We start from the raw sequence: 16,311 nt of genomic DNA on the forward strand, positions 1-16,311 counted from the left end.
TATACACCTAATTCCGATCGCTTACTGAGCGAGCCTCTGGGATTTGTGTAGCAGATTTAAAGCCTGTTTAAATGACCTCGCGCTGCACCCATAGTGGCTTGGTCATCATTCTCTGTCAATGCCCTACAACCTGAAAAATTACAAATTTTAGGTCCTTTTCGCCAACATTTTACCCAAGTTTTGGTTCTTTTTCGGCTTCTCGACTTTTTGCACGGTCTGTGAGCGGCATATCCTTACTCACGAAAACTCCCGAACGCTTTGGTTTATGTCCATCCTGTAAAAATATGTCCCGTTCATTAGGAGATTTAAATACTTCTGTAGGCAGCCTGGTTTGATTCTCTTTCAAGCTCACTTGGCTGCCTAGCCGATACACATTTAGCAAGGTAATTTCAGAGATATTCTGAGGCATTATCTGATTTAGTAGCTATTTTGTCAACCCGTTGTCGTGCTCAAAACGAGTTCTAGGTTCTGAGCCTTTAACTGAAATAGATCCAACTAAAGTGTAAACAGTAGGCTTGATACATGATGAACGACCGAAATGGTAAAACCTACTCAACGAGGAAAAATACCACTATCCTTTTTAAATAATTTAGTTTAAACGTATCACATGCAAGTCAGAAAGTCAGCGCATGGTAAGAAAAAGCTATGTCAAGTTAAGTATAAAAGTACATTTCAGTTATAACACCTTCCCTGAATTGCAATGTTATTGTTCCAAACCAAAATAATGTTCTTATGAATTCTGAAATTTAATAAACTCAGATATTTCCACGGTTGAAGTGTATATTGTGAAACCCTGTTTGATTTCATATGTGGTTGTGAAATATGACTCATCCTTAATCAACAATCCATTACCTGTAACTTCTGTAGATCTTCGTAAATGACAGTGGATATCTGCACATACAATAAAAATATGTAACGAGCATCTATCTATTATTAATCTCCTTGTAAACCATGATGTTATTGCTTGTCAATAAATGCCTTTACCCATGTATCGTTTAGTAATGTAGTCGATAGCAGTCTTCGTGTGTTTTGTAATGGAAATAAATGCAAACATATGGGAAATTTGGAGCTAGGAGAAAGGTAGAAAATTCGGAGTGTATTTAAGTAAAACGGGGATAATCTTGCGACATTTCAACCATAGAGTGACAAAGAGTGGGGATTTCGCATTATTTTCTCAAGGCAGGTAGAGAAGGAGACTTTTCGGTGCGTTTCTACATCATCCCCCTCATTTTGCGAACAGGATTTCCCTTGCTTGCCTTGTTTTTCCCTTTATTGATTGCTTTGGGTAATGTTGAAAATTAGTAGTTTTACCCATGGGCCATGTTTTTTCTCCCACTGTCAATATTCTCCTATAGCTACTCCAGTCATTTGAAAGTGCGAACTTCCGGATCGGTTCTTATTGTTGTTATTCATCAAACAGGTAGTTTTTTTGTCTAATAGAGTATTAATTATTTTCTCTGAATTTATAGTTTAACCACATATTCCACTTATTAGAAGTCTTTGGTTGTATGACTTTTGTTTCTTTATTTTCATAAAATCTCATGTTTAGCTCTCATATGGATGACACATGCAGTGTTGTTATCGAGGATTTGGTAAATACACATAACTTGAAACCAGAATCAGTGGAAACATGGTTAGCACCATTTGGTGTTATTAAATGTAAGTGTTAGACTGTGGCAATAATCTTGGACTTCTTTGGGCTTTTTTATAAGTTCTGACGTCCTACTTATTTCAGATGCTTTTCTATTGAACTTCATCCTTATGGTAACCAAAGAGCATGTATTATATATCAAACGGCCAAACATACGAATAATGGGAAATATTATTTTCGAAATAAGATTTTTATTTACTGAGAGTGTAGGCAAAATATTATGCAGTACTTCACCATTCATTATTGACTGTTTCGTGACTTCAGTGCTCGATTTATTCAAACACCTTTGTCCTTTATCACTCACTGAACTTGACCCAAATAGAAATGAAGTGACTTTAGCTACAGAATCATTAAAACTAAGGGCGAATGGTCAACGTTTTTATAGTAGTCCAAAACGTTTTTACCATCACGTACAAATAACCATACACGGAGAATTTGTAGTAAATGATAATTATATCCTCAATAGCGACTAGCTTCAAAGTGGACATTTTGTATTTTTAGTAAAATGTCACAACCAAATAGAGATTATATGTAGGTAACTGTTTTGAAACTTTTCTACTTCCATTTGTCTCCTTTTATAATCAGACTTGCATTTTTTATTCTTGGGTATAATATTTTAACATTTGTTATACTACTGAACTAACTAGCTCCTTACACCAAGTGCCTATTTATGTGCTTTGTTTTTACCTACGTTTTGAATTAACTGAAACTGTTTCAGTGTGGAAAACTCTAAGAGTACTAGTCTATTACTTTCCATCGATCCCCCAAATGCTCTGGTACGGCCGAGAGTGGGGAGGAGCCTTTCGTTCTCGCGAAATGCTCTCACACGGCCACGCGTATGCAGCCACTGACAGGAAAGTCCTAATCTGCCTTCTCACGGAGCGGGTGTAGTTTACAAAATTGAGAGGACGAAAAGCGAGTGTTCGACGCTTTAATGAAGTTGAAGTATAGTGATGAGTTCCACTCAACTGGTTGTTCAACGACGATCCGTAGTGTCGCAATCTGGTCTGTGCACGACCTATCCTTACGGAATCCAGTCTGTTGATCCCTAAGTTCGGCGTCTACTGCGTCTTTCATCCGATTCAGCAGCTTTCTGTTGGAAACTTTTCTTGGTACTGATAACAAACTGATGCCTCTGTAATTCTCACATTTGCTCAGATTTCCTTTCTTTGGTATCTTGATGAGATATCCTTCTTTCCAGTCCATTGGCACTTGTTCCTCTTCCCAAATCTTCTTGAATAGAAGGTGAAGCATGTTTGCAGTTATTTCAATGTCTGACTTCAGTGCTTCTGCTGGTATATTGTCAGGTCCTGCCGCCTTCCCACTTCTGATTTGGCTGATGGCCATCTTGACTTCTTCGATCGTTGGTGGAGTGACATCTATAGGAAGGTCAGTGTGTGCTGGTCCGATGTTCGGTGGATTCAATGGGGCTGGTATATTCAGCAGTTCCTCGAAGTATTCTGCCCATCTTTTCCCCTGTTCTTGAATCTCAGTGATTGTCTTTCCTTCTTTGTCCTTGACTGGTCTCTCTTGTTTGCTATATCTCCCCGCCAATTTCTTCGTTGTATCACATAGTTGTCTCATATTCCCTTCTCTTGCAGCTTTTTCCGCCGTCGTTGCTAGTTCTCCCACGTATTTCTGCTTGTCGGCCTTAATGCTTTTCTTCACTTCCTTGTTTGCTTCTGCGTAGTCTGCTTGTGCTTTGACTTCCTCTGCTCGTGTTCGGCTGTTGTTAATTGCTATTTTCTTGTTCTTCCTTTCTTGAATCTTGTCCAGGGTTCCCATAGAGATGCATTCCTTGTAATGATGCTTCTTAGGACCAAGAACCTCCTGACACGTTGAAGTTAGTGCTTATTTTATCCCTTTCCACTTGTCCTCCATCGTAGTTTCTTGTTCTTTCAGTAGATCCTGTAGGGCTTGGAACCTGTTGTTGAGAGTTATCTTGAATTCGTGGAGCTTGTCAATATCTCGAAGGAAGGCTGTATTGAACCTTTGTAGTGCTGTTTGTCCAGTTGTCCAGTGTTTTTTTTAGCTTCAGTCTCATCCTGGTCACAACCAGGTGGTGATCTGAAGCTATGTCGGCTCCTCTCCGGGTTCTCACATCTTCCATTGACCTTCGGAATTTTTTGTTGATACAGATGTGATCTATCCGGTTCTCTGTGGTGTGGTCCGGTGAGATCCATGTAGCTTTGTGTATGCGCTTGTGTGGGAATATGGTGCCACCTATGGCCAGTTTATTGAAGGCACATAGGTTTGCAAATCTCTCACCATTTTCGTTCCTTTCTCCCAGTCCATGACGTCTTCGTATCCAGTGTTGTCCATTCCGACCTTAGCATTGAGATCTCCCATCAGAATGGTCAGGTTCTTGGTTGGGATGGGGTCGCTAACTCCATACCCAACCCTCCTCCTTTACCCGGGCTTGGGACCGGCAGTAGCCCCCGGAGGGGCCACAGGCGGAGTTAGCTACTATTATAGTTATGAATAAAATGTAATTTTCTTTACATTTCTGTGTAACTTTCAACAATCTTGATTTTATGGTCTATTGGGTAGGAATGAATGTTTAAGTAAAGTTTTTGGTGGAACTATACCGTACCGACAAACGAATAAAATTTAAAATTTCGGTCCTTGTGTTTTGCGCGAAATCTGGAAAATGAAGAATGTCTTAGACTCCATTGACAGCCAACTGAAATTTTTTACAAGAACGCCTAAAGTCAATAAATCTGAGAAGACAAAATGTAGGGAAACACCTGAGTGTCTTTAAAAGAGTGGTTAATTTTACATGAAAAATAATCACAAACAAACGAAATTAAGACGTATGCAGCATTTTATTATGATTTACAAACATTTTGAGGCAAGTCACAGGTTCTTGATGCTTGAATTCAAAGAACTAACTGCATAAGTATTCTTATACAGATGGCTATAAAGTACTTCCTTCTTAACACTACATTACTACCATTGAAGTGATTACTTCTATGACTTTGGTGCTCATCTTGTTGTGCGAATGAGGTGCAGCAACTTGAACCGATGCATATATGCTCCTGGCCCTACGTTGTACCTGACTGACTGACTAACACCAACTCATAACCCCAAATATTTTTGGTTTTCTGAACAAAATTGTTCATTTGTGCCGTCTAAACATGCATTGTCTAGTGGTTTAATGAAAGTCCTCAACATAATGGGTGGAGTCACTGAAGGTTGTTCAAAAGTATGGTCGTACGCAGCTGCCTTGTAAATATTAGGGATTGATCATTAGTAGTTAGAAAGTTTGTTCTTCAGCCAGTGAGTTACAAGCCAAAACGTTGCAGCACTTCATTTTGGATAAATGTTTATTATCAGTGTGTAGCTAGAAACCGGTCACATAAATATATACTTGTTAAACGAGTCACTATAAATTTATTTTAAGTGAGTTTATATATATATTTTTAGCTATATCTATTTACCGACGTGTGATCTTCGTGGAGTTCGAAAGTCCTTCGGCGGCGGAAAATGTCATAACTAGTGAAAATGGGAAGATGTTTCAGAATAGTTATGTGTCCATACGAAGTCCGCAACCATGGGATTTGATGGTTGCTGGAGATCTTGTCACTAAATACGAAGTGCCAACTTCATCTGAAGCCAATAAAGAAGCTGACGTGGAAGTAAAAGATGAAAATGCATCAAATGGCAATGTTCACACGGAGGTTGAGGAGTGAGTTTTTATTACCACTAGTCTATTGTTGATAAGCGTCTTTGTCATTTGGAATGATAGTTCTTTTATCATCCTTTGATGAGAAATCGCAATTCTGTAGTCTGTTGAACTTGTGACATCGTGCAGTCAGCACTTCTACTTGGAAAAATTAAGTTAAGTATCGATCACTAGGACGTAGCTTTATATTGATTTTGTCAGTGGGGCATTATTGTCCAAAGTTTTTTTGTTTATGTTGTGGTAGAAAGTCTATCACATCGTTGCTTAGATAGCGAAGTAGGGGCCTAATGGTTAGGGCATTCGACTCCAGGCTACTAAGTTCCTCCCACATAGGTTGTTGATGCCCAGGTGAATAAGATAACTGTCATTGTCGCTGTTTTGGAGAAGTATTTAGACATATATCCCGGAAACCATACCGGAAAAGTTTTTAACAACGCTTTGCTGATTACTTCCCCTATAATTATTTCCGAGGAAGTTTTATCAGTGTTTTCATCTTTAGCGGTAGTGTTGTCAATAAATCATACTTTCTCGAATGAAGCACTAATACCATGACTTGTGTTCATTACTGTAATTCGACATCTCTTTCTGTGGTGTGTGGTAGTGAAAGTATGATTGGTCATTGAGCGTGGACGAACAGCCACAGCCTACGGACTATTAATTATGTGATTTTCCTTCTTATCATTAATTTCTACTCTGGACTCACTGTGTGTGACTGCTTGTAGTTGTATTAAGTATTCTCTAGTATTAATCTGGTTCTCTATTTTGGGTCGCGAATCCTGGTTCTGATATTAAGTGATTAGTCTTATTAACGTATTATCGTAATATACATGCGAGAGGAAAAAAATATTGTAAACCATCAGTTGCATCACTCTGCTGTATTTATTGATAGTTCCTTGTATGTTGTTGACACAAAACCTTGGGCTTAAGTTTTATGCTAATATAATATCTCAATAGGTCTGATCGAAACGAGCAGTACAGTCTGTTAAGTCACTAACTGTTGATACCATTCCTAAAAGTTGTTAGATTTTCAGAATAGCATTTTCACAGTGTTGTACATCAGTAATTGTAGACTATTGATAACATGGCTCAGAATCAATCAAAATAACTTGAGCGAATTCAACACATATCTTCAAAATATGGAACATTTTATTACTCATTTTATTACTCTGCCAGGGAAGTCCTACTCACTGCCTTCTCGTGGCGGGGGTGTTCACGAATTTGAAAGGACGAAAAGCGAATGTCCGGCGCTTTAACCGGGTTGGTGGACACGGCGAGTCCACCTAGGGGAGTTGGAAAACCCTGATTCCAAACCAATCGTGCACATGGGCTCCAGGATTCTGAGGGAACAAATGGCGTATGAATCAATCGTTGGTTACCGGCTACCATGGGAATGCATCTCCTCACGATGCTCCACTGCCTTGTGGATCAGACCTTTAGGTCAAAGGCTCTGAGTGTGACCCCCTAAGAAAACCACCTGCTTCAGTTTGGGCACCTGAGCAGTATCACAGCCCTCACACAAATCGAATGAGATTTGTGCGGCGCATACATATCTGGTGCTTCCTTGTACCAATATTTATGTGTCTAAATAAATAAATAAAATAAAGTTTAATTGACTAGTTGTTCATACTTATAGAATTTGTGTAATACATGGACTTGCTTATTCTTTCCACTAATATTGTACTTATTCCATAATATTGATAATGATGATATTTTAGGGTAAAAAAATTAATTACACATATAAAATATTTGGATAATGATGAACTCTGGACGTTGTATAATGCATTACAAGATATGCGAAATGAAAGGGGAGCGAAGACCAAAGTTAAAATTCGTAAGTTTCATATTTCTGCAGAGTACAGTTGACCTTTTAAGCCATCTATCTCCCATAAAATTACAAGAAAGTTTAATTTGTAATTTATTTACTAATCTTTATTTAACCATAATTGAATTTTGTTAATAAGTTGGGACTTGGCTCAGTAGCACAAATAACTGAGTTGTAGTTGAACGAAATACTAGGTGTTTTTAGTAGCCACTAATCAGTTCTTGCAATTCAGTCACCATTCTATTGTGACTGTTATTTTTAAAATAGATGTGAAACTTAAGTGTTATTCTTAGCTAAAAGACTTCAAAGTCGATCAAGCATATATATATATATATATATATATATATATATATATATATACAACGAGAAGGGGATTTCACAATAGCACTTTCTAAAGCACGCTAGCTACCATGGCGAGTAATGCCATATTTTATACATCAATCACTATAATTACTTCTAATAGAAAGATAAAGCATAATTATTTTTTTTATTTTTCACTTATGAATCAAAAAGGCATTATGTCTAATATTTTTTAAATATCCTTTTACCCCAACAAACAAACACTTAAAGTTCCTTCTGGTCGACCTTGGCTCGATTCAACAGGTAAAAGTCTATTCACTGAAAGAACTGAAACATTACACAAACTAGAATTAGAAGATAGTAAAGTAAATCGTCGTCGTTTTATTCAATGTGACAAACTATACACTGAAGCCAGTAATGAATGCGAAAAAACATGGTTCAATATAATTGACCAAGAAATTAATACGTGTAATGCTCCTATACTTCCAGAAGGTAAGTGTGTTCTTTTTGTTGTAAGCAATGACTTATAATTTGAAAAAGATCGGACGTTTTTTTATCATTCACTCCAAATTAAGTTATGTTAGCAAGCAATGAAATTGTTATGTTCTGCTACTGGTAAACATGATCCTGCTCGTGAACTTAACTTGCTACTTAAATGAGAACATTGAGAGTGAAAAGTAAGTTTTTTTATTGGCCAACTGAATAGAGAAAACACTACAAATTCATATATATATATATATATATATATATATATATATATATATATCCTCCGTGTTGTATTTGAGGATCTTGCTTTTTGCTTGTGTATGTTGAGGCCTACTGATACAGAGACTGCTGCTACACTAGTTGTCTTCTGCATCTGTTCGTCATCTGCGAAGTACAAATTGCCTGGTTGACTCCAAGCCGTCCATTGTATTCCGTATTTCCCCTCCGGTGTGAAGATCTTCATAATCCACTCAGCCATCAGAAGAGAGAGAAAGGAGGAGAGTAATCAGCCTTGTCTGACTCCTGTTTTCACTTGGAATGTATCTATCAGCTGTCTTCCATGCATAACTATGCACTGTAATCCGTCGTATGAATTCCGTATGATATTGACAATCTTCTCAGGTACACCATAGTGTCGAAGAGATTTCCATATAGTCCTATCCACACTGTCGAATACATTCTCATAGTCAAAGGAGTTGATGTGTAGTGACGAATTCCGTTCAACTGACTGTTCAACAGTGATCCGTAGTGTAGCGATTTGGTCTATGCACAACTGATCCTTACGGAATCCGGTCTGTTGGTCTCGAAGTTGAGCAACAAAAAAATTAATAATAAATGCTCTCCATAAAATTCATAAAATATTTTCAAACAATTTCAAGAAGAAATGTTAATCATTGCATTGAATATTTTGATACAGAGACTTACTTTATTCGAATAAATTTAAGCCACTTCATTAATAAGGAATCTATTCAGTTATAAAAGGCAAATATGGAAATAAGTTATGGATAACAACCAATTAAAGTATACATCAAAGTTGACGATTTCAAATCCTAGAATTTTTATAACTTACAAACAACAATTCACTAGATTTTATAATACAAATGTAAAATAATTTAGTAGACCAATGACATCTGAAAATTAAACCATAAAATTTTGAACATAACTATTGTATGAATTAATTAACTAAAAAAGAAAGATAAATTTTCATTGGAACGATACAGAATATTCACTAAAACCAAGGTAAGCAGTTTGGAATTAATCATTTGAAGCATTGATCAATTCCAAACTTCTAGGAAAAAAACCTCCTAGGAAGAAACCGCTTAATGAAACTACTAAATTGATAGAGTAAACATTGATAGACACATCCTTTCTGCAATGCATAATAAATATGTTATCAAAATCCTATTCTAAATTATTGGATAAAGATATGACTTATGTATTACTGTATTACTACTACCTTGGGTGTGGGGATTGGTTTTAATGTTAGCAAATAAATCTCCTTAAGAATCATCTAAGGATTTTAAATAATAATCCTGAAACTTCGTTAAAAGTGGCACTATGGAATCACTATAGAAATATTTGAACAGTTGAGTAGTATAAAAATTCTCTACAATAAAATTAATTTGAAACCCATGGCGGCAATATCAAAAGTTACATGATAATAACTGGAAAACACTGAATATATTAACACAGTGAAACTCAGAACCCGCCACAAAAAATAATAAAAAGGGGTTTTATAATTAATAATCACATGAAACAAAACGTTACGCAGTTATTTATTTATTTATTTTAAACACATATATATTGGTACAAAAGGGCACCAGATACATATGCGCCACACAAAATAATGAAAGTAGGAAGAGAAGGGATGAAAAGATAAGGCGGACTGAAATGTACAACCAGAAGACTCTTTCAGTTAGGAAAGTTATAGCCACTCTTTATGAAGAAAGTAAAAGAAGGTTGCAGCAGGATCGCCACTGGCTTCTATTCTGAGCCATATCTGATAACGTCTCTAGCCACTGTGTTGCACCATCTCTCGGACCCCAGCCAGGGAGTCGTGAAGGACCAACAGAAGCTAGCCCTTTGCAGCTTTCTTTCGTGCCACGACACCATGTCATACACTGACCTCCTCTCCGCTTTTTCCAACCAGTCCCAGAGTCGACAAATAATGCACGACGTGGAAGCCTCTGGGACGACATTCGTAAAACATGTCCAAGCCACCGAAGTCGGTGTTTCAAGATGGTGACACCAATTGAATTATCGTCACTGAGTCCAAACACACGATGCCGAACCTCTGCATTACTAACATGGTGTTGCCACTGAATGTCAGCAATCCTTCGGAGACAACTATGATCGAACACAGAGAGACGTCTAACATCCTCAACTCGGAGAGGCCAGGTTTCACAAGCATAGAGCAAAACTGCTCTCACCGACGCGTTGTAGATCCGACCTTTTACAGCCAGACTAACATCACGAAGGCGCCAAAGATGGCCCAGATTGGCATAAGCCGCTCTGGCTTTCATTATACGTGCATCAATCTCATCACTCACGCCCCCACCAGCACTTATATAGCTACCTAGATACTCGAACTTCTCAACTACTTCAATCTGCTCACCGTCCAGGGTGAGTACAGGATGAGAATCCTGCCAGTCTTGTAGGAGTACCTTGCACTTGGAGGGTGCAAAGCACATGCCGTACCTGCGGACACTGATTGCCAACTGATTAAGTGCAGATTGCATGCCTTGGGCATTATCGCACAGTAAGACAATATCATCCGCATACTCGAGGTCGAGAAGTCGTTCTCCAGGCAACAGATCCACACCGCCATTACTTACATCCATCAGAGCTGTTTCCAGAATGTCGTCGATGGCAAAGTTGAAGAGGAATGGTGAGATTGGGCAACCCTGCCTAACCCCGCTGCTCGAATGGAACAAGGGAGAAAGGTGGTTGTATGCCCTCACTCTGCCTGAGGTGTTCGTGTACAGGGCCTTCAAGATGTTAATGAACTTCTCAGGCACACCCTTCTTCAATAGACAATCCCAGAGAACAGTCCTGTCCAACGAATCGAAGGCAGCCCTGATATCAAGAAACACTACGATTGTTGGCCTGCGATAAGTATGACGGTGTTCTAACATTTGGCGGAGGGTGAAGATGTGATCAATGCATCCTCGACCAGAACGAAAACCGGCCTGTTCCTCGCGAGTCAATCGTTCTCAGGTTTTAAACAACCTACGAAGAATGATAGAAGCCAATAGTTTGGACGCAATCGGAAGTAGACTTATCCCCCGATAGTTGTTACAGGAACAACGTGAACCCTTTTTAAAGATAGGGACGACTATTGACTCATTCCATGATGTTGGAACACTTTCATCATGGAATGAGTCAACAGTCGTCCCTATCTTTAAAAAGGCCATGTGAGAGCATTTCGAGAGGGAGAGCGGGCTCTCTCCACTCTCGGCCGTACCAGGGCATTTGGGGGCAAAACCAGCCTGCTCCTTGCGAGTCAATCATTCTCGGGTTACGCAGTTAAATATCAGAAACTGAGTCCGTCAGGATCGTAAGAAACTGACACATAAATACAAATGGATAAATATAGTCAAAGGTAAAATAAAGTTTGAATTTTCCAACTTTTGTCTTTATAAACGAGGAATTCGTATGGTACAGAGAAACTAGTTTAGCAGCCGGATGCCTACTTTTCAATACAACACAATCTAGAATTATCCTGTTGAAGATATTTATACTGGTTAATTAGTGGGCTTTTAAGATTTCATTTTAAGAACACTTTTCACCACAGGCTATACAGGTATTAAAAGCCAGATACCAACCTCTGACTTATCCTCGTGTTAAAAAAATACATCGTCAACACTATATGAGATTGAACACAAGACCTTCAGGTTTTGAAGCGAGCACGATACAACACAACTGAGTCGATATCCAACAATCCATTTTCAAATCTAATTTTATATCTTTATCCGATGTTGTTCATGACCATTAGCCTTATTTCTGACGTGTCTGGTTCAACTGTGTTCTCACTAGTATTTTTTTAGTAACTCCATTTTGGTAGTTACACATCAGTTAGAATACGGTTATATCAACTTTATGTCGACGGTCAGTAGATCGATTAAATTGCCAAGGATTTATTTAAGAGATTCATGTGTGATTAACGTAATTCGCACTTTTAATTTTGTAGATATGAACAACATATCGTTCGCTCCAGAAGTTGCAGCCCCCCAACCTCAGATAAATGGTCCTGTATATGATTCCACAGGATTTCTCATGCCATATCCCAATCATTTTTCTTCAGATACTTGCTACAATGGATATTCTGCTGTATAATCTATGCTTAACTAAATATATACATTAAAAATCATTTTACCGGTCTTCACATCATTTCGATTGGTTTAAAATCGATTTTAAAAGGTTATAAACCTGGATTTCATAATTTCTTAATATCTATCGATGGGATCAGCACTTAAGTATAAAGAAATCGATACTTTCATGAACTAAAATTTTAAATATTCCATGCTAGTGAATCTAAAAATAGTTCAAAATGTAGAGATTTATCAAAATGGGTGGATCGTAAGTCTTACTTTTCCATAAAACAGTAATGCAATGTTATTCAATCTTTAGATTAGTTTGTTATGAGATATGTTGGTGCGCAGTTCATATGCATTTTCTATGACAGTCACAATGAATATATACGATTCTACTATTTTATCTTTTCACATAATCTACGGACTTCCGTAGGTATATCAGTCGTCTGATCCGTGTTTTATCCTGCATGGTTGAACACAGATGGTAGTAGATGCTCACAACAGATTGTAAGCAATGTTCACTTGAATGAAACAGACGGTAATAATTTGAAGTACTTGAATTATAGTATAAACTAGTAACCCCAGCAATAATGCAACTTGATCAAGAAGTATTAGATGAGTACGATCGAATGTACTTTGTTTGCAATTCAAAATCAAAACAGTCACCAATACAAAGGAGTCATTGGTTCATACAAACACCACATCCGCCGCAGCTTAAATTGCAGTGTAAGTGTCTGTAATCGATTGTACGTCTTCTTAAGTTCATCTTACCCCTGTCCGACAGTGTATTGGATGTAGACTCTGTATCATCTAGAATTTACTCGTTAGTATTAGAATTAACAACCGAAATTGGAACAGACCTGGTTCCTGGAATTGTATTTGATCAACATGTTGGTTATGTATACTCAAGTTATTGATATCCAGAATTTGCACTATAAATTTTCCAACATTTTTCATCACGATCCCCGTGGCTGGTCAGCAGCAATATCCACAGGTGATGCGTCAGTAATAAGTACAGAATATACACTGGGTGAGTAAGTTCGAAGAACAGCATCACTTTGAAGAAACTTTAGCAGACCTCGTAAGCATGACTCTTGTTCCTCACCTCATTTGAATAAATTAGATATCAAAATGTTAAATAAACAGTTGGCACGACAAGAAAAATTAGGAATGAAACGAGAATAGTACTGAAGAGCACCCACCAGTGAACGTAATTCTATGAGATTTTATGGAGACGGTGCATTTGTCAGCGGAGCTAGTCGTTTCATATCTGGTCTAAAACCATTACCATTAACTAGGTATTCAAGGCATTAGAAATTACATACACAAAATGAACACTTATTTGGTTTCAGTTGAATATTCTTCTCAATTAAACGACACAATAAAGCAATGTCTCTGGTCATGAACTACTTTATCGGTACTATGAATGATGAGATCATCTTGATAAACTTCAAGATCAATGACTACCTTATTCATCACATGCTGAAATACGGCTGGAGAACAACTTAGACCAAATGGAAGGAAGTTGTATTTGAACAGGCCAAACGAAATGTTAATTGTCGTCAAAATAAATGAAGATTGATCTAAAGGGGTTTGAAGATAAGCATCTTTTAGGTCAACTTTCGAAAACACTTTGGAACCATGAAGTCGATTTAGAATATCCTCAGCCTCCATCGTCGTGTATGTTTGCTTCAACAAACGGGAGTTCAGTGTTAATCTATAATCACCACGTATTCTAGGAGTATTGCCACCCGATTCCAATGGCGTAACAATAGGAGTACCCCATGCTGAGGACTGAATCGATTCAATTATACCTTTCAAAATAATCCTCAAAAGCTTCAGAAGTTGAATGAATGTCCAACTATTCTATCGCAGGCTTCATCGCGACAATGTAATGATTTGAAGTACTTAAATTATAGTATAAACTAGTAATCCCAGCAATAACGCAACTTAATCAAGAAGTATTAGATGAGTACGAACGAATGTACTTTGTTTGAAGTTCAAAATCAAAACAGTCATCAATACAAAGGAGTCATTGGTTCATTCAAACATCACACTCCAGTCTTTAATAGGTTAAAATGAAACATCAAACGGTGCTTTTTCGTCTTACTATTGATGAAACCATTGGCATACTTATAAGAGGTTCAAACCATATGCGCAGAGATGTCCATCCATCAGTTTCTCCCACCATAGTCGTAACGTCTTTATTTGCGAATCACCACCGTTCTCTGGTGACCCTTTGTCGACTTATTTCTCCTGTCCTCTCTGTTCACATTTCTTCTTCAGATTTATCTTATTATGTTACCCAACCTATCTCAATTATTGATCTGCATTTTCTTAACCATTCCGTAGTCTCTTCATAGAAATAGTACTACTACTATGCAGCACACAATGTATATTTACGATTTTACAGTGTCAAGAATGAAATCCAGTGAGAAAAACTACTGTTTTTGCCTTTCTGCGATCCTAAGATGCCATTCGAGAATAAAGCCGCTCTATAGAGTGACAGTCATCTTAAACCAAATTTTAAAGGTAACCGAGAAGACACTGATGCACGCATCCGAAATGCTGACAGTCATTGTAAATTGGAAAATAATGTAGGGTAGGCAACAAAAATTACTAACAGATCAACAGCCCTTGGCTCCAAATAAGTATCCGGACTTCGCACTGAGAAGTAATGTTACTGGAATACTGTTTTGACCTCCAGTATTGACGAGATTAAGATTTTGGACATTCTTATAATCAGACGGTGAGAACCCGGACAAATTATAATAGTATAAACAAGGCTACGCTTGTTGTAGTTCCGCCTTAAGTGGTTATCAATCAATCCGGCAAATGGTGGGGCTAACAAGATACAGCAAATAACCAGGTACATTTAACACGAGTGACCATAATCTGTGTAGCTCAGACGGCTATACCAACGATTTCTCTGCATTATAGATGGCTTTAAAAAAGTTACTCCACTAACACAACGATAGATAGAACCACGTCAATCTATTCCAAATACTCAGCTATTGTTTGTATGAAGTCCGTTGCTGATAACTGCACCCTGACTGAAAATGGATCGTTTGACTAAACAATTCGATGAGCTGTGAGTGTGGTCTACTTATATCTATATAAGTAGTATATGGTGTTGGTCAGACATAGTATTTGGGCAGAAGACCGATGAGCAAAGAACTGAAATGAAGCGCAATCGTTTGGAAAATGCATGAGCAATGAAATTAGAGAAGAAACAGAGAAGATTGAAACAATTGGTTGTTAATTTGCAAATTGACTGTTCATTGTTTGGTTATCAGAATTTACTGAGATAGTCTGTAATTTTTGCTTAAATACATTCGATTGTCCCCAACCAGTGTTTTGTTCACTACATGAGCAATACCGACAAGAACCTGTAAAAGTTCCAGCAACGCGATGTCCAGAATATGCACAGGTTTCTGAAGCCATATTTCTGGGATTTTATACTTATTGCTAGTAGGTCATTCTGAATTCAAATGATAGTATCCACTACTAATGGAAATGAGTTATCCTTTTAAGTCGTCCTGAGGCTCATATGGACGTTACTGAATGATATCACCAACACGCGTTTGGCGTCTTAAAACCCTTAGTCAAATGAACATTATTATATTTTGAGAAGGAAGGGGTAATAGTGTTTAATATCTAACAGTTCTCGCTAATTTATCGAATTATCCCTTGTAATACGGTAGCGAAACAGGTAGAATTGAGTGAATTCTCTGGACAATGAATGGTGCGATGAAAATGGTTGACGATTGGAAATAACCAACAGACAGGATATATGTAGTATAAGCAAAGAGAATAAGCTAAGCCGTATTATAATGAGGATGACTTGAATTTGTTGTAACGATCGGGTCGAGACATTCGGATACGACATATCATCTCCAAAGACGCCCACATGCACCCAAAATATCTTTGCAGATAAGGGGATATGTGTACTAATTAATAATAAACATCGAACGAGTCAGAAACGCTCAAGTGGTTACTGTCCAGCAGATGACAATGAAGGTGTGTTGTACAAACTAATTGAAAACTTTGAATT

At 37.7% G+C, this 16,311-nt stretch overlaps 1 protein-coding gene across 1 annotated transcript; it reads left to right on the forward strand.

Annotated features, from left to right (window-relative positions):
* Positions 1-637: 637 nt before the first annotated feature.
* Smp_131970 (hypothetical protein) lies at positions 638-14,863 on the forward strand (the record flags this gene model as incomplete). The annotated part of the gene is made up of 6 exons (XM_018789399.1): positions 638-665; positions 1,550-1,659; positions 5,078-5,339; positions 7,052-7,167; positions 7,729-7,950; positions 14,790-14,863. The coding sequence occupies exons 2-6, from the start codon at positions 1,557-1,559 to the stop codon at positions 14,861-14,863; spliced, it is 777 nt and encodes a 258-aa protein (XP_018654846.1). The 5' UTR covers positions 638-665; positions 1,550-1,556.
* Positions 14,864-16,311: the final 1,448 nt, after the last annotated feature.

Source organism: Schistosoma mansoni, chromosome W (assembly GCF_000237925.1).
Source record: "Schistosoma mansoni strain Puerto Rico chromosome W, complete genome".
Lineage (NCBI taxonomy): Eukaryota > Metazoa > Platyhelminthes > Trematoda > Strigeidida > Schistosomatidae > Schistosoma > Schistosoma mansoni.